At 40.8% G+C, this 26800-nt stretch overlaps 1 protein-coding gene across 19 annotated transcripts in view; it reads left to right on the top strand.

Moving 5' to 3' along the window:
* The window catches only part of TENM4 (teneurin transmembrane protein 4), a 1547018-nt gene that overhangs the window by 1433929 nt on the left and 86289 nt on the right, over positions 1-26800 (top strand). For all 19 annotated transcript variants that reach the window (XM_038158275.1, XM_038158258.1, XM_038158266.1 and 16 more), the window contains one exon: positions 13616-13832. In XM_038158275.1, coding sequence (XP_038014203.1) covers positions 13616-13832 — 217 coding nt within the window. The remainder of the gene's footprint in view (positions 1-13615; positions 13833-26800) is intronic.

Here is a 26800-nt window from a genome sequence, read left to right as displayed (position 1 = left end):
CTGGGCTTGATTCTGCAGGGCAGATTGTTTTTTGACAGCTGGTAGAGAACAGACAGCGAAATCTGCCAGGCTGACTCAGCCAGAATGGATTGGAATTCAAATTAAATGGGTTTGGATCTGGGGTGCCAGGGCTGAAGAGGGACATTTGTTTGTCTTCAAATGAGGTCAATAGAGCAGAGAGCAGGCAGAGGCTGTGCACCTGTCCAGTCCTTCCACCCCAGCCAAGTGGCTCACCAGTGACACGATGGGACCACCTCAGACAGTGAACATCCCTGACTGTTCAAACTTTGCCCTCGCTGCCTGAGGCTTTCATCAAGGCTCTGCAGTTGGTCACTACTGACTTTGGATGGATATTTTTCATAAACTTAGAGGCTTGGGTGACTGATCCCCATGCCCACAAGCCATCCAATCCCTCTCAAACCATGTTTTATTGATTACTGTTCCATATGTAATGATGTCAGGCATGTGAATAATAGCTCTGTGTAATGCAAACTTAATATTCAGAGTTATCTCATTACAAAGGAAACCGTGGTGCAGTGTGAAGGTTTGAATTAGAGAGCAGGAGATGAGATATTAAATTTAAGGCATAAGGGAGACTGCATAATTTGTTTTGTTGTCACTCAGCGAAAGGCTTTGTAAACCACAAGTCTGGGCCAGGACCCAGACTGTGAAGTGGAGACTGCATTTTGCAAACCTCTGTTTTATCATATTCACAGGAACAGTACAGTTAAAAAAAATAATAACCAAGCCAAGTCTGTGATTATCTGCTTCACAACAACTGCAATTCTGATTGAATATTTAAAATACTTCTGCACATCTGGCATGGCAAATGGACCAAATTAGCCCTTTAGAAAAGATGGAAAAATTGGAGTACCATACAATGAGTGCACACTATAAAACAAAGATGGCTTTTTACCTCATATGGAACTGAATATCACTGTACATGTCTTTTCTATTTACAGCTGACACAGGGCAGCAATAAAGGTCATCGCATCAGATGTGTAAAAATATGGTAAATAGACTGAAGGTTAGTCCCAGTTTCCATGGAAAAAAAAGAACCAGCAAAAGTCCTGTGAAGTTTTTTAGTAAGAGAGAGATGGAAGGAGTAATCCAGCCTAACATAACAATGTAAATCACAGCTGTATGATATCGCAAAGAGCATGATCAGACTCTGAGCATCTCTTTATATCTCCTGATTCAAGGGTTAACCTTTTTACCTGGGTTACCTTCACCTTGAAGTGAGCTGCCTTACAAGCCTGCAGGACAGCATATGTAGACAGGAGACACAAAAGGCATTGACAGGTTTACAAGTTAGTGCACATCAACTACTAACTGGCATTTGGGTAACCTGTGTGGAGCAGTGGTGTGCGCAGCAAGAATAGAGCAACTGATAGATTGTAACTTACTGCCTTCTGACAGCTTGTTCATGTGTCAGAGCCCACAAATGGGTGTTGACTTTACTCTTGGTACACTCAAAAAAAATGTACATGGTGTGTATTACAGATAATCTGTCATACACTGTGCCTTTGATTTGGCTGTGTTACTGCTAAGGGCTCTCCTCAATGAGCACTGTTGTTTCTCCACCTTTTGGGATTCTGTCACATCAGGGATGAAGAAAGGCAGTTTATTTTGGTTCACTGGAAAGGATCCAAATGTGGAATTTGCTCATGAATGTTGGCAAAGGAGGTAGGAGTTCTTCCATGAAGCTTTAGAAGTCAAACAGCTGACCTAGTCAAAATGGGTATCATGAGTGGCGAGAAAGAGGTTAGTGGGGTTGTTCACAGTACCAGGGGGTTCCCTCTGCCTGAGCTCATACCTGGTTCCTACACTGTGGTGTCAAGTGTCTGCTAATCAAAATCTCTGCAGCCGGAAATTCCTCAGGATAATGGGAGCTGAAGTCAGAAACTTTTTCATCAGCTCCCAGCCTAATCATACCCTGAGGGAGACGGGTGCTAAATTACAGGGTGTGTTCAGCTCTTAAATCTGGAGGCTGTTCAGATAAATAATAACAAGCTGAGCAGAAGTCACTCAGAAAGAAACTTGATGAAATGTAATCTTTGTTCAGGCTAGTAAAAAGTTATTTCTGTGGGCAGTTCCCTCTCCACCAAGTGTCGTTTTTCAAAGCTAGCACTTAGGTTTCACACCCAGGTCCACTTTGTTTACACTTCTAAACACCAAGCCCATCAACTTGAAGGAAGCTGTAGTAACTGATAGCAGGTGATCATCCAGTATCAGTTAAGGAAAAACAGTGCAATGACAGAGCTGTAACAATCTGGGTAAAAGGCCAAGATTTTGTGCATTGACCTAAGAGGCCACCTGTATTACAACAAACAGGAGGTGTTTCTTTAAAACAAGATGAAAAAAGTGGTTCTTGCCTCACTTCACCAGAAAATAACCTCTCTAATTCATGGCTGCAAACACTGACTACCTAAGAGTAGGTGTGACAGGTAGTACCTACATGTCTCACCCCACACTGAGTGTTCTGTCATGTACTTGAAGAATAAGTTTGAAAGTTCAAAAAATCAAGGAAATTATCTTCTGTGACAAGTCCTAAAAATGGAGTTAATGGCATTTGATAATATCTTCAGGAGAGGCTGGTATTCCATAGGCTAAATATGGGCTCTGTTGCGTTGGTGGACTCCTCTGTTAGGAACATAGTGTACAGGAAAAACTCAGGGGAAGAGAGGATATTCTTAACTAATCTCATGAATGTGCTGTTGAGCAGCAAAGCTGTGTTACCTGTCCTTTTTTCTGGAGAAATCATCTAACTGTTGAGAGCCAGAGTTGTCCAGTTCTCCATTTCAATGAGTTTACATGAAGACAAGATCACACTGAGGTGAACTCATGAGAGGACTACAGATGTTAAATTAAATTGCTCATTTGGTCTAAAAGTTAAACACAGTTACTTTACTTGAGGGCCTTTGTTGTTGTTTGGGGCTTCTCCAGAGTAGCCAAGTCTTCCAGGAAGGGTTAAGCTTGCTAGTTTTCCAGGAACTGGAACTGCCTATCCTTCATTTCCCGCTTTAAACAATTCCAATTCCTAAGCCGCTGCTGAACTCTGTCAAACATGAATCTACTTTACTTGTGGAAGGCAAGAGTCTTTCTCATATGAAAAATACATCTGAAATGACAGTGTTCACAATATTATCTAAACCGTCATGTTCATTAGTCGTTTCTGTTCAGTTGTCTTCTGTTCTCCACTGCCTCTTCCCAACTGAAATACTTCCAAAGGCGAGTTTTAGTGGTTAAGGGATTAGATAGATAGGTAGATAGCTAGATAGATAGATACTCTTGCCAGTCAAATAAGGCTGGTCTGTCATAACATATATTGCACACCATTACATAAGAGTATAGAAACTTAATTTTTATTAGCTGTCATCTGGTCAGTGATATTCCTTTGGGACCGAGAAAAATAAACCATCCTGTTTTCTTTTTCTGCAATAATTCTATTAGCGAGGCTTCTTCCCCTCAGTTTATATCTCATTTAGCCTAGGACAAACAGAGACTTCCAGTGTACTCATGGCCCCATTTTCCCTTTGCAAGTTCAGTCTGTGCTCCACCAGATGCTTCCCAAAAGCTAGCAGGTGGAGCAATTTATATGCTTTCCTTCACTTATCCTCCTGGACCAGAACAACTGAAGGTTGCCTTAATCTCCCAACCCTGGAGCAGTGAGCAGGTCACTTCAGGGACAGTGTAATTGAGGAATGGTTTCTCTGAGGCAAGTCAGTGCTGTTTGTTTAACGGTAACACAGCCCACTGGCAACTCCACAGGGCCTTGCTCCATTCAAGGATCAGGTAGTGCTTGTGGTAAGGTGGAGACTTACATAATGCTTTGGAACAACAGCATTTCAAATCTTTGGCTAGAGAAACTTTGGCACAGTGCTCTGGCCTTCTTAACGCCCATGTGTTCACCATCTGTCCACCACATGCCAAATAGTGTTAGAGAGCTGGCAGAATTCTGCACTGATCTTTGCAGTGCATAGGGTTACACCTGAAGTTAGTCTCAGGGTTTTAAAGGGAACAGTAAAGAATCCAGGAGAACTCCAGAATGCAAACCTTAGTCTTTGCAAATGCTTGAGCTGCAGACAAAGTAGTGGGGTGCTTTCTGATACTTCCTTTTTTCTTTTTGCCCTCATGCCCTGCGCTTTAATCACGTAAGAAGATTGTCTCCTGGGCGTGGTGTGTGAGCTGTCTGCTTCCTCAAAACCATAAAAAATTACACAATAATGTGCTGGCTACATTTGTGGAGGGAAATATTGGGATCTGAATGCACCTGGGAAAACAGCCATCATAAATTATCATTTATCATCACAGATAGATCCAGTCAAACAACAGGGTCATCTTGGAGGAACCACAAAGCACTGCTAAAAGGAATGAGAAAGTCTGCTGTATTTGAAAGATGTGGTAGCTGGTATAATTTGTTAGAAATCACCCAGTTTCTCTTCCTCTGTTTCCTGGTGACTGTTAATTGACTACTCCTCAGAAAAAAATGATCAGTTCACATTTTCAGGTTTCAGGTCTTCGCTGATTTTGTGTTGGATGGTAACACATGGGTGTGACCTGCGTCTGGTTGTTGGCAGCAAGGCTGGCAGGAGGGCAGTGTTAACCCAGGGCATTCCAGCATCCTGGAGCATGTGTTGATCGTGCTATTGGAGAGGATGATGTGTTGTGAACTGAGGGGTCTAGCAGTGTCTTCTCTTGACACCTTGGGAGAGCTCCTGGTACTTAGAAGGAGTCCTTAATGAAATGCCTTTGATTAATAGATTCAAAAAGAAGATGTGAAAATGCTCTCTGTGTTAAAGGAAACCATTGTCTGCTGAAATGAGAGAGCTTAGTTATGGGAAGGAGGCACTGCTGATACACAAAATGTAACAGAAGGTGACATGAACCAGCTTCAGAAAAAAAGATTGGACACTTATTTCACAAAGCATTTCTGCACTTCAAAAGGTGCTTAAACAGAGTTTGAGCACCAATGTTTAAAGCAGAAATTCAGCAAAGCTCTACCAGACCTACTTTAGCATCTGAGACAAACTGTTGCAACTTCTGTGAGACAGAAAGTCCCCTTAAGAATCCTAAGGTTTTGCACCGACTGTGCTTAACATTGCATAGACTGCATGGCCACTTTCCTCTTGACCAGGATTTGAGAAACATGCCAATATCTGAGTTATCTGAGACCACTTTCCAAGCTGTTTTCAAATGATTGCTTAAATTGGCTTGGATTCAGTCAAAATATGTTAGGGTGAACTTTTCAACAGTAGCTTAACACTTGCAGCACTTGCCAGGAAAGTGAGAGACCTTGGTGACAAGGATTTCTCAGCTGCTGAGGGTGTGAAACCACTGTTCCCACCAAAAAAATTGATAAGTTCTGAGTTACTTTTGCTCAGAGAAATCACTTTTAAGATGTGCTTTGTCTCCTGAAGGCGGCAGTTTTGGGTACGCTATTGCATGAGAGTCAATCAGGGTAATCAACTTGTACTTACTGCCCTGTCCAAATGCTAGTCACAGAATCATAGAATATCCTGAGCTGGAGGGGGCTCACAAAGATCATCGAGTCCCAACTCCTGGCCCTGCACAGGACAACTCCAGCTCTGTCAGGTTTGGTGCTGTGACCAATTCCCTGGGGAGACTGTTCCAGTGCCCAGCTACCCTCTGGGTGAAGAACTCTTTCCTGACAGCCAGTCTAAGCTTTACCTGAACAGCTTCATGCTGTTCACTCAGGTCCTGTACTGGTCACTAGAGAGAGTAGATCACTGCCTGCCCCTCCTCTTCCCTTTGAGAGGAAATTTCAAACCATGATGAGGTCTTGCCTCAGTCTCCTCCAGGCTGAACAAGCCATGTGACCTCAGCCACATCTCATACAGCTTCCCATCCAGAGTCTTCACATTCCTCACAGCCGTTCTTTGTACTCTCTCCTAATGGCTTATTACCTTTCTTATATTGTGGTGCCCTAAACTACACACAGGCCTTGAGGTGAGGCTGCCCCAGTGCAGAGCCGAGCAGGACAATTCCCTCCGTCACCCAGCTGATGATGCCTGATGCACCCCAAGATACAGTCTCGCCTAAGCTAGAAAAAGCCCCCACATGCCTTGCTCAGATTCATGCAATTCCCTGAAATCCTAGGTTGCTTGGTTTCTATGCTGCTTTGCTGGCTGTTAAAAATCTGCTTGGAGAAAGGAAGAAGCCCATGAAACCAGCTGCATCAACTGTATTCTCCAGAGCAGTGATGAGCTGCGGGATGCTGTGAACTTGTAGATTCTAAACACATTATTACAGCTCTGGTTTAGGCCAGACAGTGGTGATTATCATGTGTTTTCTTTCATTTCCTCCTTCTACTTCCTTTCTTTTTCTATTCAGATGGGTTTTTTTAAAGAAGGTAGCTCTGGGTTAGTATGAACATTTTGCAGAGTATTTCTGTAGTGACTGCCCCCACAGAGGTTCTGCACAAGAGCACAAGGAGTTCTGCAATTCAAACACTTGACTGCTATTACATATGACTGTGTTATTTCAAATTTGCAAACAAGTGCTGAACACTTAGAGAAAGATGTGAGGGCAATTCCTTTCCCAGGCAGCCAGCAATCTAATTTAGCCAGAATACAACCAGTGAGAAGCTTATTCAGGTGAAATCAAAACAGAGCAGGTGGGATAGAGGGAGCAAAGAGAATATGAATAGCTGATGTGGTCACAGGGAGTTGACAGTCATATTGCCATTGTTTCTTACAGTTGTTTTTTGTTTTTCTTTGACTCCTTAAAGGGAACCAAAAGCTGCAACTCTTGTTGAATAAGTAAAATTTCTCTTTGCAAAGCACTGGAGTAAAATCCATTTATTCCCCAAACCCAATTCAAGTAAATGGAGTGTCAGTCCTCAGCTCAAGAACTGGATCAGAACATCATTATTCGTATAAAACCTTTATCAGCACAAACATCCATGTGAACAATAACTTGTTTGTGCAAAAATACTGAGCCATTCCTTTAGGGCCTTCCTCTAAACCAGAGTTTAGATTGGAACTGAAAGAGTAAAACCTGATTTACTCAAGGGTAAGACTAAGACTTTGTTATCTTTACCTTTGAGCATTTACATATAAAACCTTTCCCACCCAAACTCTCCCAGTAATTCATCCAAAAGCATCACAGGACAAGACAGTGTCCCCACAAAAAGTGATAATGTTGCCTGAAGAGTGGCACAGAAAGGGAACTGAAAAATAAGAACTAGATGAGGTGAGAGACATGATTATTTGTATAATCAGTGCATTTTATGCTTTTGTTGCCAGTGGAAATACTCCCATGGGAGACAATGAGGTTTTATTGTTGTTTTTACTTCCTAGTTTTGCTTTGCCTGATACAGTTTCTCATTGAGGCTCATCCCACTGCAGTCAGTGACAAAAAGTGTCATAGTCTTTAGCAGGAGCAATCCTTGAGTTTGTCATGTATGCTGTCCCAGATTCACCCTAATCAGGCTCCTTAAGCTCACCTCCCTCTGACTGCCTGTCTGCCTGGGGCTCCCAGAGTGCGTCACAGTTTCACAGAATGCTCTCTGTGTACAAAGAGGTCCATCCCTACCCATGGCCTGCCTGTTCCAGCCTGACACTTGACATGCAGCAGCTGTCAGAGTCTGCTTAAACACATAATAACACCACTGGCTGCAGGTTATTTGCATTCTGTTGGTGATGTTACCATGACTGATTTTTGTTGCAGCATCCATAACTCTGTAGAAATGCTCGATTATTCAGTCTCAGCCGGTTAAGACACTGCCCATTAAATCAGCCAACACAATTGTAGGGCCATGAAAAGTCACAGCTAATTTGAAATTTTATTAGCTCTCAGCTGATCTTGTTTGCTACAGAAGCAGTGTTTCAGAATCAGGTCTTTGCTTCTGTACAAAGCTCTAATCCTTGACACCTTTGAGTGCTGCGTGGCAGTGAGTGAGGAGCTTGGAAGCTGACTGCACAGGACGCAAAGGAGAAATGAGACTGCTGTGGGTTTTGTGAGCACTTTGCAGCCAGCAAATGCAGCAACAACTCAAGGAGAGCAGGGACAGCAAATAGCTCCATTGCTGCTGAAGAGTAATTATTTTGCAGGAATTTTAAAATATCTGGTTGGTTTGGGTGGATGTATTTTTTTGCCTGCATCATATAGACAAACATCATACAGGATGTGGTTTTCAAAAAGTGATGGGTCATGAGCAGTGTTTGAAAGCCAAGTAATTTTAGGTCCTCTTAAATTCGGTATCCAGGTGACTGTTTGTGGAAGGCAGTGATGATAAGGAGTATCTTGTGAAATTCCTGAGTGAGGTCAGCATTTCCATCTGCTGTCATTATCTAGTGTCACTGTCTCAGTAGTCTTAGCGAATGTTTAAAGTCAGTTAAAATCAGGTGTTCTCCAGCTGGCATTATGGAAATGTTACTCATTAGGCCAAGGTCCTGCTCCAAGAAGACACAAATACCTTTGGTGTTTAACCCCTTCCATGAAACAATGCTCCCAGGGAGGAAAAGCTGAACATACATTGCAGATACGAAACTTCATTGAGAACTGTGGTTATTTCATTGGGTTATGCTGATACTTCAGAGCCCTTTGAGACTGGAATAGATGTTTTGTGAACAGAAAATAAAAAGACAGTCTCTGCTCCCAGGGAGTTTCCAGTCTAAAGTAGTAGTTTGAAGAGCTCACTAATGGGATTGGTAGATTTGCAGTCTTTAAGGGAGTCAGAGCCTCATTCTAAAAAAAAAAATTGCAACTCCACCCACAAGATACAAGCTGGATGAGTCATCCCAAAATAAAACTCATTGTCTAGTGATATACAGAATGCAGATTACCTGATAAAAATGGTCTTGGTCCCCTAAAACACAGTTTTGGCTGAATAAATTGGAGCTCCTTTATCCTCAATGGCAGAAAATAAAGGGTTTCTGCTGAGCCTGATTCATTCTCCCTCATGTCCCTCTCTGAAAGGAATGAGCCAGGGCTCACAAGATGACCTGCAGAGGTGCCATCCACTCTGCTTTATTCTCTGATTACTTGAATCTTAGTGAAAGATGTGAACCACTGAACACATTATTTACCAGATGTGACAATGTCTTGCCAATGGCTCCCTTTTCACAACAACAGTGGTTTGATTCACCCCATGGTAACTGTAAGATTGCAAAAAGGTGTTTATTTCAGGCTTCCTGCAAAGGAAGTGGCATAAAAGAGTTTGGGTTTGATTTTAGCAGGACTGTCAAAGGATATGTATGTGTATATAGAATGCATAAACAGTCTCAAAGATGTAAAAGTTCCTATTGCATGGAAATAAGAAGGAACACAAGAGATGTCCTAAAACCTGGCTTAGTGACCCATCTCTGAATTAATTTGTTAATTGGAAGGCATCCATGATTGAAGATGTTTCTGTAGGGATCCTTTGGAACTGGTTGTTGTATCCAGCCCTACTCAGCATTTTCATTATTGTCTTAGAATGTAGTTTACTTCTCTCCTGGTAAAATTTTTAGTTCACCTAAAGCTCAGTATGGTGGTAAATAATGTACCCAGATCATTTTGACACAGAGTGATCTGATTCACATCTCTGCAAGGTCACAATCAAACAAAATATATCATAATGCAGCAAAATGCAAAATAGCCCTGGGAACAAAGAAAGGATGTTATACTGGAGGATTGAGAGATTCTTGAGAAGCAATGACTCAGAACAGGATTTTGAGGTCACTGGAGGTAGTTGACTCAACATGACTTTTCAGTGCAAGGCTTTTGCACCTTCACCTCTGTGAACCTTAGGAGTATAGAAGCCCAAAAATTATTTGGAGAAGAGGAAGTGGTCTCTTCTCTGCACCCAATATTGCTGACATAGTGCTGTGTCCAGTGTTGGTGTCCACACGGAACAGATGTGAAATTACTGGAAAGAGATCAAAGGATGTCATACACCAAAAAGTCCAGTGGATGGGAAACAAACCTTAAACTGGGAATTTTGTTCTTCCTTAGCTGTTCAGAGAAAAGATTTGGAATGGATTATTGTTCTGTGTGGAGGTACTTGCACATGGAAATGACATCAGAGCATGCAGGGCAGAAGGAACTATTGGTAACTTTATGGACAAAAGCCAAACAAGACCAGTCATGGGATACTGGAGTTAGACAAATCCAACCTTGAAATATGACACAGTTCCCTAGCAGTAATTAAGCATTTCAGAAGCTTATTGGAGGAATTGGCTGACTCACTATAATCAGCTCTCTTTGGTATATGAGATATTTTTCTAAAACACAGGCTTTAATCCAGTTCTGGGTGGGAAAAAAATCAACAGCCTATGGGTATAAGAGGTCAGACAAACTGATCATAGTGGCCTTAAAACATATGAATTGCAGTAAACCCCCTGTGCAAGACTTTAAACTTCTCACAGAGATAATTCAGCAACACATTTGTTCTCTGCTCTGAAGTGCCATGGTCATATTACAGTTATAGTTAAGTAAGGGAGCTGTCACTTTTTAAAACCAAGAGCTGTGTAAAGGCATCCACAACTAAAAACTTGCTGTGCGGTCTACTTGTGCTCTGGGATCTGCTGGAGTTAGGAATCCACATGCAGGTCATGGGTCTCTGGGACTTCTTTGCTGCTGCTAAACTTGGGGTGCAGAGGGCATTGACCCGATGTTCACCCCCCTCTGTAACCTGTCTGAAAAATTTGCAGTGATTTCTAGTGAAAATTCACCTTTATGCTTTATGGATTTCAAAGGTGTTTTGTATTACAACTTCATATTGTTTTTGTTGAATTAGACAGTTAATGCCAGAGTCATGGGTCAGGAGCTTCTTGCAAATGTCACTTTATCCTCACTCTTCTGGTGGATCCAGTGAGAGATCTCAGGGCATGAGAAGTCATAGCTGTGTGCGCTGTCATTATATCTCCGGACAAGTCACTGCAGGGCACCACTTGGATGACTTTTGGACCATACATTAAAAAAAACCAAGAAAAACAGTTTGCACGTGGGGACTTCACTACTTATGACTTGGTTTGTAGATTAACTCTTGTACTTCTGCATGACTCAGCCAAAAATAGCCATTACATTTTCCTAAGCTAAAGAAATGCTTTGTCGTGAAACTGCTCTTGGTGTTAGAGGGAGTTGAGTAGCTAAATGCCATTTCAGCCCTCGAGTGCCTTCATGAATTTCGGACGTCAGTGACAAACCTTTCCGGTGTAGTTTTCCTCAATTTATTCCATATAGGTCCAAACCACATTAGCTGAAAGGCTTATCTGCAGATGAGTGCTCATCATTCTCACCTATTCAAAACATTGTCCTCTGCATCTATTCTTCAAACATTTATCTGCAGTTTCCTACAAAGACAACATTTTCTTGCTGTCTTGCAGCCTCAGGCCCCAAAACACATTTGTGATCCCTAGAAAAAAGACAGGTTAATGAAGAGGCATGGTACAGCTGGTTTGCCATCCTTTCAGCCAAGTGTCTGTAGCCTTAGAAAACGTTATTAATGTGTGTGAGAAAAAGACAACATTTTATCTTGCTTGAAACTGTAGTCAATATAGTAACAAGGCTGGTTTGTTGTTTGTTTTTCTTTTTTTCTTTTTTTTTTCCTTTTTTTTTTAGTAGGTAGCTGTGACTAAGCCTGTTGCATCTAAGCCAGTCTGTATTCTGTGCACAGTCTCTCAAACTCCATCTGAGATTTGACCTTCCAGAATCCTACTGATCTAATCATCTGCAGCAAGCAATTTTTTTAATGGGCAAAGAAATTCTAATTAGTTATTTTTCATTATCACTAGTCATCAAGAGAAAAGGCCAATGGATAGGTTTAGTGTCCAAGATAGATGAACATTTTTTGTGGCAATTTTGTAAGGAGTTACAAAGATGTAGAGATGTTAGGACAGACGGAGGTAAGGGTAAAAGATGGGATTTTCCAAAGCACTTTTGCTGGCCTAATAGTGCTCCCATTATCGTTAATGGCAAATGCAGAGCACTTGTGGAAGTGACCCAGTGTGTCTATGTGTGTGTACGTGAACTCGGAGCAGGTACTCATTGTCTTTGACCTACTTGGACACAGGAAGGTCTGGGAGCCCCTTCCAGGCTTGTTCAGCTTTCTGTGTGTGAGTAACCCCATGAAATGATGATGTCAGTGATGTTTTTAACACTAAAGTATTCCAAGATTCGAACAGGTATAACTTAACAGAATCCAAGTCCATGATGTGTAAGCCATCTTAAGCACTAGAACAATGAAATATCAGATTTCATCCTCTTTATATTGCAGTAAATACATAGTAATGCCAATAACATTAGTGAAAGGACTTCTAATTCATAGTGGTAAAAATGGGACAAAATGGAAGCTCACAAACAGTAATAATAACAGAATGTCTTTTTTTAATGTACTGTTTCTTTGAGATAAAAAAAAAAATCCATTATCCGGAAAGCTAAGATTTCATCCCACTTCAGGAGGGCTCTGCCTCTCAGGACAGTGTTGTTCTCCTGTGCCAGAGAGGCACGTTCATTTCTTGCCTCTCTGCTGGAGTCGTTAGTTGGATGCTTGCTGTAAAGGTGGTGTCTGTGACATATGGAGCTCTCAGCAGCTGCACAGAGACCAACCGTTCATTTCACATAGGTCTGTGAACAGCCATCACATGGTAGTAATTTTCATTCACTGTCAAACTGTCTTGCTTGAACTGATGAGTTGGAAGTGAAGGGCTCTGTATCCCATTACCCCAGAACAAAAACATCCAGTTCCCTTATCTGATTTAAAGATCTGTCTCCAGTACATGCTAACAACCTTTATTGCTAAATGTGATGCTTCATCAAACCTCTTTTGAGCTTTTTTGGTATTTCTTTTCCTGTCACCGCTTTTTACTGTGCTGTTTGCAGTGAGCAGTGGCATCTCCAAACGAATGAGGCATGTTGCTATGGCGGTGGGAGGGGAAGTGGTACTATCTGCATTTGATGGCTTGACAGATATGCAAACCCTCATTTTACTGGACTACACTCAGCAAGCCTTTTCATGTGTGTCCACTGCTATTATTGTTGTTACTATTAATTTAATGGTGCTGAAAGTGCAAGATTTATATCCAGAGAGTTTGAGGTCATCTGTTACTCTGTGTCAGTATCAAATCAATGTTACCAAGGTCAAAAGAGATCAAACCTTCCCAGCAAAATCTCCTTTACTTTCTACTCTATTTTACTAGGTTACGTGTATAGATCTCTCTGCAGCCGTGGTAGATACCATGGCTTTATTCACTATTTAGTCCTGCTGAAAGCAAACCTGGTAGCTTTGGTGTGATGCAATTATTAGGAGCAGGGTACAGAAGTTGTGCATTTTGACAAAAAAAAAACCCATGACAATCTTTAGGGGCTCTGGAGTTAGTTATCCAAGTGACTGAGTGGAATGGCATATCCTAGGATTAATCTAAAATACGCTTTTTTGAGGGCCCAGTCTAATGTATGAGTTTTCATATATTACATACTACTGCATATTTATGTTATGTATTACTGCGTATTTTGGGTTCCTTATTGTGACTTTAAGTGAACATGCCTTACTCAGTGTAGATGAAAATCCACATTTCTCTATTGTGTGCATTGAAAGGAGTTCTTGCACCCTGAAGTCTGCAGCACTCCATGTTTCCATTGCTCTAAAATGTTCCTTACCCTTCTGTAGATGGCCTGGTGGACTGCATGGACCCAGACTGCTGCTTGCAGCCACTGTGCCACATTAATGCGCTGTGCCTGGGCTCCCCGGACCCCCTGGATATCATCCAGGAGACGCAAGCCCCCGTCTCCCAGCAGAGCTTGCATTCCTTCTATGATCGAATCAAGTTCCTGATTGGCAAGGACAGCACTCACGTCATCCCAGGGGAAAATCCTTTTGAAGGCGGGTAAGTGAATTTTGGAGTTGATTCAGTAAGTGGTGAAGCATAAGCCACTTGGCCATTTTAAGACATGGAAGGGGGCAGCAAGATGCAAAATAATGAAAATTGTTTAAGTGAAGTAGATACCTGAATAATTTTGTGGCTGATGTAGTTTTGCTGACTGTCTCTTCACCTACAATTTCCTGCCAGCCAGTATGGCAAGATGCTTCTCTTGCAATGCATACAAGCAGTTGCATGTTTCCTCACTTTCCTTACTTCAAGGAGTGAAAGGCATCCATTCAGCTCTTCTAGATGAAGTGACTGACATTGTGCACAAGTATATCCTAAAGAGCAGTGACAGATCTTCCTTCGACAAAGACAAAAGAGAAGGAAACTAGAATGCTATTTGCAATCTATAGTGTGAATATTAGACACATCAGAAGAACTGAGGAAAATCATACCATCTAGGGATGGCTGTTAGAGTGATTTGCAATATAAGCAATCAGGTTGAAGATAGATTGGTTTTAAAATCAAGAAATTCTTTATTGCTACAGTCATCATCAAGAAACAGGAACTGGGAAACAAAACATAGCAGTTAACTTCTGTGACTACATCTCAGTGTTTTGGTTTAAGTATATTCCTGTCTGTCAGGGCTGGTCATCCCTGAAAATCATTACTTGTAGCAGGGTAACTGGGGTGTCAAATACCTAGATCATTCAGTGTCTGCCCTGAATGTTGCCCTTTGGAAGTAGTGACCCTGATCCTTGAGATGGCTCTCAACATGTAGGTTTGAACTCTGTTGAGCTTCACCCAGTCATGAACTACTTACTTTCAGCTTTCCCACACACAGCAGTTAATACGTTGGCACTGAAAATACGCAACTCTCATGTTTGTGTGGGTATTTGTTTCAGCACTTACATCTCTACTGGCCTCTCAGGCCCCTCTAGCTCTGACCTAATGCTTTTCATGGAGGGACAGTGCCAGCATCTCTTGGGTACTAGCTCCCATATATCAGCTTTTTTGGTAGTCTACAGGCTAACATCATCATCACAGCAGTGTCAGGAAATTGGCCTGATGTGATATTTTCCCTGATACTTCTTGCTTCCAAGGTCTTCAGGGTCCAAGAAAGCTGACAACAGTGACTCAGATTATAACCAAACACTTTTATGTTGCAAATTATTGTCCTTCATTGGCATTCCAAAGATCACAGGTACTGGATACTGACAGTCTGGACTCTGGACTAGGCATTGTGATTTGTTGCTGTAAAATCAGTCTTCAGAATATGAAATAGATTATGCTCACCATTTCATTCTTTTGATGTATTTAGGGTAGCAGTTCCTTAGCATTTCCACAGAGGACTCTATTATCAGGTCCATATGTATCCTTTCTGACAGTCAGGGAGTTTTGGTACTCACACATCTGTGCTTAGCGAACTTTCCGTACAACTAATGAACTACAGGAATCTTCATATTTGTACAATAAAAAATAAAGTTGCAGCTTCTCTTGAAGGGCTGTTTGCATTCAACAGCATACAGAGCTGGGGGAAAATAGTGTGAATTTCTAATTATATAGTGAATTTGCTTCTGAGAGTGCCAGCAGAGAACCAGCAGAAAGAATGTGTCATTTAGCGTCACATAAATTCCTACAGGAGTTATGTGTGTTTCATAGGTCTGATGATAAATCTGTATGTAGGAGGGACCTTCTAACCGTCTGTAGATGTCCTGCTAAGGAGAGATTTAGAATTCAAAAGGAGCGCCTGCTAGCATAAATGTTTGTCTGGTATGTAGGTTACTGGAGTGAGGGAATACAAAGATTCAGATCGATAAGAAGGGTTTTAATAACTGCTTTTGATTAAATGCATTGTAAGTAATAAAACTTGTTCTTTTTAAGTTAGGATGAAGAACTATACAGAGGTAGCGATGATTTATGAGGTTTCCATTCTCATATTATCAGCACAGAGTGTGTGCCACTAAGTATGGTCTACAGATATGTCACCTCAAGCTGTGATTGTATTGCATCTCTCAAGTTAAGTATCTTGATTCACAAGGGTGATTGCAAGTAACATTGAAGAACCTCAACAGAAGGTATAGTTTCCCAAGAGAGCACCTGGTCCAGGCTCATGAGTGTGTTGGGTTGTTGAAAATGCCATTGCTCTTTTGAGATTTTAAAAGAAATCACATGTTCCTCTTAGTTCTTAAAGATCCTATAGATCTGGATAAACTCAACCATTGCAAAGGTTTTCTGCTTATTTGGCCTCTCTCTGTAGTTTCAATTACTTGTGTCACCTCCCAGAAAGCTGGATCTTTGAACAGCTCCTCTGGTCACCCTGGAAATAACAGTGCTTCAGCAGTAGTCAGTGACTGAAATGTGGGGAAGCATGGTCTGGGACCATCTGGGACCCAGTTAGTCTGCACAGGCAAGACTGCCTGTATTTGGATGTGTAGATGTGGCTTTTATTCTGTAGCATTGTCACTGAAACTCCACCAGTTGCTTTTCCAAAAGACAGGTGATAATATCCCTGTTATCCATGGAGCTGCTCAGTGTCTATAAAAATCACAGCAGCTGCAGGGGCAAGATGAGCTGTTTCCATCACTCCTTCCAGTGGCTGGCTTAAAAGTTTGTCTGACAAGAGGGAGTTACTTTTATGGAGGGCTCCAGCATCCTGCTTTGGGACAACCCTCTCCCATTGCTGCTGGCATGATTCATGAAGTCATCTCCTTCTTGGTGTAGATCAGGGCTGTAGACTGCTGTTCATGGAACTTCCTCTGTCTTTCTGTCCCAATGACATCGTCCTCATGGGGTAGGGTTGGAGTTGGATCCGTGTCATTTGCTAAGAGCAGTCCCTCATGAGCAGGCAGCGCAGAGGTGGTGTGGATCTCTGTCCTGTGTGTCTGGTATCCTGCATGGGCACCAGTGGCACAAGCGCACTCACCATTCAGGTCAGGAACTGAGTGCTCCTCTGGGCTTCACTAGGTCATGGCTGACTGATTATCACCCTGAGGGAGCTGGGGCACATTTGCATCCCTGTCTGGCCTGTGCAGAAGTGGCAGCAGCATGAAGGAGGTGACTGAATATCTCTGCAATATATTTCCTGATCTTCAAAACCACAGCTTAGCCACTCTTCAGAGAGAACAGCAGTGCAGATCACCTAATGGATACAAATAAATGAATGTCTTGTGACAGCTAGCCTTTGAGTGAATTTATTATTGAATTACACTCTGGCTTCTTAAGAACAAGCTGAGCTGACAAGCTCTCTCATCAGTGCAGATGAAAAAGAAAGACAATGATAAATTACCCTGATGGATAAAGGCAAAGACCTTGTCTCTTCCCAAATACCAGCAATTATATATTATTCATGTTTGGGAAGAAAAAGTAATCATTACCCATATTGAAATGAGTGTTTATGATGATAAAGCAAGTAGCTAAATTAAATTTTGAATGCGCAGAATGTCTTTTCACATAATTTTGATGAACAGATAACAAGTACTCCTCTACTATTTGGTCATTCTTTTATTGATTTTGAAACCACTTATTCTTACTGCTGGCTTTGTTGTTTTTAAGCCATTCTTAGTTGTCCATCACCATAAGGAGTGGCACAAGACACAGTGGTGTCAATAAGTTGACTATAAAGTAGGACACCTGATATATTTGTTCTCTTTTGAGGGACAGGTTCATAAAATGGCAAGAACAGGCTAAAGTCCTGATCCACAGTCTTTTATGGTAAGTGTTGGCATGGTTAAAGTGCCTGAGAAAACCATGTGTAGGATTGGCACTTTTGTAAAGAGAATTTCAAATCATTCAATTTTGAAGTAAGTGTGTTTTATACCCCTCCTTTTTTGAGACAGATTGTGTATATCTACTTGCTGCCAATAGTATCAACCTGTTCTGATTACTTGGGCAGCTAGAAATAACCATCTGAGTTACATGACACATCAGAGAGGAGCAATTGTTATTAGCTGCAAGAGTAGTCCCTGATTGCCCTCAGGTTGTAGTATTCTGCGTACAAAGTTGGTTTTGATGATTTAAAATTCTGATCAGAATTAACTTTGTACATTTTTTCCCATTACTGAGTGACAAGGCATCTGTAAACATGTCACTCAACCTTCCTGTGTCCCCTCTGTGTGCCAGGCAGAACAGCGTACCTTACTGATCCAGGTGGAGAGGATTACACAGCACAGTTAGAAACTCAGAGAGACAAGTATGCTATAAATGCTTGTGTACACTGTTTTACTGTGAATAAATAAATAAATGGGGTTTATTGTCAGAGTTAAATTGCATTGGTCTCAAGTCCCATCAAAAGCAAAACTGAATATTGATCCATGGCTAAAGAAGAGCTGAGAAAATGGGGAGGGGGTAGAAATAATATTTTTTCAGAATGTTTTGGTAGTCCTTCTGGTCAGTCCTAAGTGATTTTGAAGAATGTTGCTATGTTTTCTTAGTATTCTTGAGGGAGTTTGCCCAGAGAAGCTGTGGCTGCCCTATCCCTGGAAGTATTCAAGGTCAGGTTGGATGGGGTTCTGAGCAACCCGATTTAGTGAAAGGTGTCCCTTCCCATGGGAGGGTGTTGGAGCTGGATGGTCTTTAATGTCCCTTCCAACACAAACCATTCTCTGATTCTATGCATATGCTCAAAGCATCTTCTCTTTTTTTTTCACACATTTCATCCCATTCATGGAGGGCTGTGGGTTCACCCCAGCAGATCTTTCTAAGGTTTCTTCCCAAGGAAACCAAGGTGCTCTGTTTTTTCTGTGTTTTTTCATCAAGAAAAACTGTGATACAGTGACCTAAGAAACACTTGTTTAGTTGAAGACAAAGTTAGAGATCAAAGAACCAAAACTTAGCAGGTGTAGATTAAATCCTGATGATTTCTCCTGAGCTGGCTAGTCCAGCCCATGGCTCTGGTCCAACTACAGGCAGATGCAGTTCCCTTCAGCAGCAGGAAATTCTCTGGGTCAGATGCACCCGCTGTACACAGACACACAGAAGCGATACAGGAGCTTAGGGAACACAGCAGCTCCGTAGGTTAGGACAGCTTGGAATGCTGCATCTGTTTAAAACTGTGTCATAGAGATAACACAGCATCCAGTCTTCTGAGGGTGAGCACTCGTGGCACAGCATGGTACCTGCATTGATGGAAGCAAGGTCATATTTTCCATATTTTAAACCAGGCTAACACAGCAAGTCTTCAAACCCTCTTCTTCCCAGCATTATTGTCTTCCAAAGGCATCATTTTTCTTTTGATGCTTTCTACTCATATGAACTCCTTAATAGGTACAAGTCATAGCTTTTTAAAAACTTCCTGGTTTTTATTTCGGTAATTAATCCCTTCAAGAGGGATTAAGAGCAAAGCATACTTTTAAAATTTACCTTTCCTATATACAGGGCTTATTTTCTTTTCCAGTATTCACCCTCTTATTTTGAATTTACCATAACATTATTCCCATATAGTAAATTAATGCAATATATGCAGCTACTTATATCAACTTTGTAGAATTTGTACCTGCAAGACTTCATGAAAGTAAAACGCCTGTCCTGACATAGATAGTGTAACCATGATGTAATTATATTCCTCTTTTGTAACTGTCAGTAAAAGGAATTTGGTTGGACTCAATGATCTTCGAGGTCTTGTCCAACCTTAATGATTCTGTAATTCTGTAAGTCCTGTGTACAGTCATTAGAGAAATTGGGCTGCAGCTTTCTGAAAATATTTTTAAAACGTTAGATATTTATGACCAAGCACAAGGGAAGGAGCAGAATATTCCTAGTGTGATTTGGGCATTCTTCCAAGGCCCCGTGAGGCAACTGATAGAAATAGTGCACCATCCTGCAACCAGAATTAAAAGGTCTCAGGTGATACCTGTGTCCCAAGGAGCTCTTGGAGTGTGCAGAAAACAGCTCAATAGGAGTTTTTTTCATGCTTGCAGGTTTTGGAGGCTTGAGATTTACGTACCTCCGAGATTACAGAGGTACTGATGTGCACTTTTGGATTTAGGAGTCCAAACTATGGTGTAGGTGTTGATGCATTCTCTTGGATCTGCATGTGGCTATTTGATTAAATATTTATTCAGTACTTAAGTTACTGTCCTCTGAAAAAAGCTGCCGTATCAGAAGGAGTCTGTCCTTTGATTGTGGCATTTATTTGCTAAATTGGTTAAAACCTCCTATATTAAAAAGCAGTTTTATAATCCCAAACATTAAAATATTTTGTGTTTTATTGGACATTTTTTCCTAATTCTTTTTGATCATTACAAATCTATCAGACTGCTTATATGTAGTTAAGGAACTTCCCCTATGATCGTCAAAAGAGAGATCATGTTGTAATTAACCTGAAAAGAATGTGTTTTTCCTCGTCTTCTGCTTGGTTTTGTTTTCATGGTGCCTCAGGTTCAATGAAAAGCAGTGCTTTTGTTCCTGTTCTTCTTCAGAGCTGAATATGTGGCCAATGCTTACAAAATAAATACCAGATGTAAAATACTGTAATAATACAGGGCTACTAAGTTCTGCAGACATTTTTAGTGAAGACTTGACATGAATACACTATTCATCTCTGAAAGTTATTGCAGCATAAAGTCTTTATCTCTCATAGAAATAATGGCCATAAAATGACTTCTGAAAAATCATGAAATAAGCATAATTCAATATTAGGTGAAAAAATTTTCTTGCACCTTATGTACTACTGGACACTTGATTTGGATTATACAGACCTAAAAATATATGAGTGTGATTGTGTTTCTTTAATACCTCATGCAAAGCAGAAGTATTTCTTTGGTTTACTGGAGAAAAGGAGAGAGTCTTCAGCTCCTAAAGCATTAGTCAGTCACGTTGTGAGTAAAACGATTCTTCATTGAAACTTTGCAGTAAAGCACAACCCAACTTTATTGTGTTGCATTTCCTATAAAACTCTGTTCTAAAATACTTTCATTTAAACAGTTGGAGGCAGTTTTACAATTCCACAGATGTCATCAGCATCTTTTCCTCTGCTGAGTAGCCTTTCCATATCTCTTACCCTCCCACCTTACTGTTATAGCTCAACTGAGAAATCTTGAGGTGTAAAAATAGTGAGTCAATGAGGCATAGAGACACAAGATGCTCTGAATGGCAGGAGTGGCATCTCTTTCCAAGAGTGGCCAGATTGCTTGGCAGATCAGAGAGGAAGATTGTGCTGTCATAAAGATAAAAGGACGCACATCAAGAAGGTGAATAATGTTCAATTCCTGGGAAAAGTATTCAAAGCAGTTAGGGCCTGAATCTTTCAAGAATGGAGCCAATAAGGAATTCTTGTGAGGGCAGTGATCGTGGAGTTTCTAGGAGTGGTAGGTGGCCCTCAAAGGATATTACATTTTGTTACCAAGCTTTCATGCAATAAAGATACCTCCTTTTCCTTTTGGAGGAGCAACAACCAGCAGTCACTAATACTGCTGAAAAAAAGATGATGCTCAAGGAGATGTTAAAAAACCATCAGTTTATAAGTCTTCACAGAGCAGAATGGAGTCAGGTGCCTGCAGTGGGAAGCCAAAGAAACTGAACAACAATAAAAATATCAGATGAAGAACACTCAAAGGGTTGATACTGTCAAGTTAGACCAGATCTAAAGAGGCAACAAGAGTAAAATCTGTGTCTAGAGGGGTTATTATAAATATTGATTAATAAGCACTTATTTTTTGACTTCAAAAACCAAGTTCATTAGCCACATCTGTAAAAGTATCTGAGCATTATGTAGCTTTTTCCCCTGTCCTTCAGGCAATTTAAGTAATGGGTTTTCACTGGAGCTTTTCATTCATTTGGCTTTGCTGTGTCTTTCATGGAATATCTAAATATTGTAGAAGGCTTCTTGCAAAAGGTTAACAACTAAGGACCATGCCCATATAATCATCAGCATCTCCTGATCCTTCAGAGATGAGACCTTTTTTAGCACCTTCACTGAGTAGGTTAAATGAACAGGGCAGGTGCAGTTTGTTGCTTCAAACAACTTAAAATTTGCTTTCTTTTACTGATTCTGTTCAGAGCTCTTGAAAACTTGGCTCTTTGTCACCCATTCTCCTTCTCCAGGGTCCCTGTTCCATCAGTGGCTCACCAAGGGGAATGGCAGGATCTGTTCCAAGCCATGTCTGTCAGTGCCACTTAGCAGGTCCCCTTTTGGGATATGGTCAAATGTTAGTGCATTTAGTCCCTTTCTCACGTTGATACCAGCGTTCTGGTGCTTCCCTTAGTGCAAACTCCTCAGATGAGCCTAATCAGTTTTTTAGAATCATAGACTACTTTGGGGTGAAAGGGACCTTTAAAGGCCATCTAGCCCCTGCCATGAGTAGGGACATCTTCAGCTGTATTGGGTTGCTCAAAGCCCCATCCAACTTGGCCTTGAATGTTTCCTGGAATGCGGCACCCACAACCTCTCCACACAGCCTGTACCAGTGTTTTGCCATCCTTATCATAAATTGCTTCTTCCTTAAATCTAGTGTAAATTTAGCCTCTTCTAGTTTAGAACCATTATTCCATGTGCTATTGCATCAAGCCCTGCTAAATCCAGCAGGATTGTATCCCAGCTGCCCAACGTGTGTTAAACCCTTTCAGAAACTCGCTTGTGCTGTCCATGATAGTGTGGGGGTCTTTCTGGATGGCTCCTCTTCAATTTTCATTTCCTATATCAAAGTCTGCCTTTTTTCTTTTTAACGAAGAGACTTTCAGAAGGATCATTTGCATTCTTTTTCCTTACCTTAATTCCTTAATTCAAATGGCAGCTAAGAGCAGTACATAGGTTTTGACTTTAAGCTTTTCTTACAACTAAACTGAACTCAAAAAGTCAGACGGATTTACTCAGTTCAAGGAAAGACTGTCAAGAGGTTTTTCTCCACAGTTAAGAACCAAGTGGGCAGAGCTGTTTTTACAGACAGCTTTTGAGGGAAATACTGCCACAAGCAATGAACTTGAACGTCTCTGTGTTCTGATCTTTCCTCTTCTTCTTTTGTCCTTCATCTGCCAGCTCAGGCATTTTCTCTGTGTCTGTGTGTTTGATCATGATGCCCTTAGCTTTTACCTGGCATTCTACCAAGTTCTCCGTCTATCCTGGTACAAGACTGCCCTGAGGTTGTTTAACACTAGACAGGCACATTCAACCCAAAATGGACGAGGTACATCTTGCTTTATCCTCTCTTACTCTCAAGCAAAAAGGCCACAGCCAAGGCTAAAGATGAGATTATAGCAGGTCTGTACTTCTAGCTACTTATTAGACTGAGCAGATCACAGATGAATGCCATGAGAATGTAAAAATACCAATGCAAAGGGATTATCAGATTACTACAATTATTCTTCTCGTGTCTCTGTAAGGAGGGGATTCTTATTTTGCAGGTGCAGTAAAGGGACATAAACAGACCAGCTGACATGACTGCTGTCAAAAGAAAAGGCTGTAGAGATTATTTTTCATTAATAACATTCTTCCCAATGAATTATAACTTTCTGGATTTTTCTTCTATGGAGCTCTGTTGAAGTTTTATCCTGAGAAGAAGGATAAGTCATATATATATATGACTTATATCATATATAATATGCTTGGTATATATATATATATATATATATATATATATATATATATATATGCATGTATATTTATATATACCAATAAAATGTTAAAGTGGTAAGTTCAAAAATATTTATAATGTCAAATTAAAATATTTGTTATTAATAACTTGGCTGAGGATGGCTAAGCAGTCATGATAACCATTTTCACACATTGAAACCTTTAAATGTGAATGAGGTATGTGGGAAGTATTTTTAGGAGCAACAGAAATTAATCAGAGTGAGGTTTCCCATGGCACCTATCCTCAGTCAAGGAAAGAACATACATTTCTTGCAGAAAATGTGGGATTTAAGATGCATGGAATTTTCTTCTTACAATGAAAAATGCTTAGCAGAAACAGTGTTTTTCCCTTCTTTCCAAATGCCAAGCACACTGTCACCAGAAGACATCTGTGACTAAATTGTGTTGGAAGGACCAATGTCTAGGTTGTGAGACACTGGATCAGAGTTAGTATTAAAGACAAATCTTTAATGTGCTCCCATGAGGTGAAATGGCTTTTGTGGAATTTACTTTTCTGGCTTCTGTTCTAAGGCTGGTTTGGTCTGCTTGAATTTTGTTGACAGTCTGTCAAATTTTATTTGTCTCTGAGCAATGGGAATGTAAAGGCATCAGAGTACCCCTGTCTGTTTTGCCACTGTGGCCCAGATCTTAGCAGAAAGACTTAATTTAATTTTCTTGGGAATAAAGGGTAACTTCACAAAGCAACACTGTAAAATTGTCTGATACACCATCTGGCCTTGTAAATAGCATTTTGACAATGATTTGGTCTTTCAAGCAAGTTCTTATGACAAATAAAAAAATTTAAAAGGAAAAGTCTAATTAAAGAAGGGGGAAAATGGAGACTGTTTTCCTTGTAAAACAAGAATCCATACAGTCCCATGTAACAGTAGTGAAGGAAACAAAACAAAAATAAGCCAAAAACCAAAGGTAATAGGTGGAATCTGTTAATAATTTAATGACAAGATGAGGCTCAGGCTACAAGAAATTGAATTTTGTTGAACTGCAGAAAACACTCTGAACTAGCAGGCCTGGACTGATGGAATAAATCTCTTCTATTAACATGAGAGATAATTTTATGTAAATGTATTTGGAGACCTTCTAGCAGAGCTGAGCATCTTAGCAGTGCCACTTAACTTCTTTGCAGGGTAATTGCATTTAGACCAAGGTCAACTGAAGGAAATAGCTGACTAAATTAGCATTAACCAGGTTCCTGGGGGGCTTGGGGCGTTGTAGACACTCAATCTTGTCTCCAGAAAGGACATGTTGACTCTAGAGAAGCCAGCTGCTTCCAATGCACTGTGTTTTATTCAAGTGGGGCAAATTTTATCACCCAGGGAAGTAGAAGATTTGAGACTCATCAGGGACAGTCTAGGCTTGAGTTTTCCTCCAGTTTCCATCTCTATCTCTTTTAAATGGATTCAGATTCATGCATCTCGCTCCATCTTCTTTTTATGGCTGTGGGTTGGGAATGATGTCCCCTTAGTGGTAACATCTTTCCTTAAAGCGTGGAAATAAAGCAATGGTTAGAGTCCTCAGGAGGGTGGGGATGCAGCTGGGTTTGCTGACGAGCTGCTTCTTTGAGAAGAGACAGCCTCCAAGTCCACGAGCACATAGGTGTGTTAGCAGAGTTGGATGAGTGCTGGGAAGCATCATCCAGGATAAGAACTGAGTCTCTTTCCAAAAGTGGGGTGTCAAATGCATTTGCTACAGCTGCTAGGGTGAGAGGAAACTCACTGTTTGCCCACCTTGTGCTGGTGCTTGCTATAGAAATAGTTGTCAGTGATATGTAATGGAGCAGATGCTTGTGGATATAAAGCAGATCCCCTATTTACTGAGCCGAGGGTCTAGGCCAGTCTGCTTGTGCTGTTACTTAGAACTTTAAAACTGCCTGGACATGTGTTGTGTGTAGGGCAGCCAGAGAGACGCCTGCAACATGTGTTTTTTTCTTTACTTGCTTTGACCTCTTAGAAGAAAAAAAAACAGGTGGAAGTGTTCTTCTTGGGTTCACAGAAATGTATGATCTTGTTCTTATTATTTTAAAACATTTGTAGTTGCAGTGTTTACTTGAATATGTGGTACAGAACACCAATTCTTTTGTACTCGGGTGTTAGTATTCATGAAAGAGTTTGCAGTGATTCCTTGTCTTCCACAAAATGTTCAGCTCAGTTAATGAGAAGATGAGAGGAGGCAGTTTCAAACCCATCATCTGGTCTCTCTGAAGGATGGAAAAAAAGATGGGGCAGAGTGGAGCAGATCATGAAAAAAACTGAAGAGAGAGCCTAGGTTCTGCTGTTGGCTCAGAGATGTGCTCAGACACATTCACTTAACGCAAAAACTGCACTGCAGATGGTGACCTGTTGACTTCATTGAGGTTATTCCAAGCATTGACATTTTTCCAAGCATATTCCATGGCATCTTGATCCTTTTGAGTTATGCTCTACCTGTGTGTTAGAGGGTAATGTGCATAATACTGTACTGGATTATTGTTTTCCACTTGTTATATATGAAAAGCTGAGTTAGAGCCCTTAATGGGAGAAGCAAAAGAAGTTTTAAGGATATTATTCTCCTCATTGGCTCTATCCCAGAAAATGTTCAAGGCCAAGTTAGATGGGGCTCTGAATAAAGCAGTCTAGTGGAAGCCAGGCACTTTGGAACTACATGATCTTTAATACCCCTTGTAGCCCAAACTGTTGTAGGATTGTTGGATTATTAGCTCCAAACGTGGTCCAAGTCTTTTCCTACATGACTCCTAAGAAGTCAGTGATGATACATTAGATAAAACTCAGTGACATAAAAATCATTTCCAGGATCTAATTTTCTTGTGGCCTATTCCAAAATTACATGTGAATATAGTCACATCTTAGATTGCAGACGCATTTTGGCATCGCTGCAGTAATTTTTGATAATATTGGAGCTCTCCATTTAGATCAGCAGGAATTTTTTTAAGGCTCCCTGGCAAATGGTCTGTTTGCTGTACTGTGGAATGTAAAAATTGTGCAGCCTTTATTAAATAGAAGTTATACTTTATCCCCTTGCATTATACAATCTCAGATTTTTAGGTGGACTGTAAGAAAATAGCTGGCTCTTTCCCTAATGATCTGTGTTTATGAAATCATCTTTACAAAACATTTCAGAAATCATCCTTTGCCTCAGTGAACCAGCAAAGCACCATTGGTCTGTTGAAGTGCAGCTGGGATGATTTACTCTAGCTGAGATCTGGTTCTGCACCTGGAGAAACATTGGCTTTCAATCTCTGCTCTCCAGCAGGACAGCACTTACAAAAATTATTCATTGGATCACGTTAGCACACTGACACTACAATTTGCTGTTGCTGCTCAGAAAAATAGTTACCTTCAGCCAAAAATTGGGTTCAGACACTCTCACAGACATGTGATGTTTTGTCTTTATGGGAAGCTCCTAA

The sequence above is a fragment of the Motacilla alba genome, chromosome 1 (genome assembly GCF_015832195.1).
Source record: "Motacilla alba alba isolate MOTALB_02 chromosome 1, Motacilla_alba_V1.0_pri, whole genome shotgun sequence".
Classification (NCBI taxonomy): Eukaryota; Metazoa; Chordata; class Aves; order Passeriformes; family Motacillidae; genus Motacilla; species Motacilla alba.
Note: the sequence above shows the minus strand (reverse complement) of the source record. Positions and strands in the feature narration are given on the sequence as shown.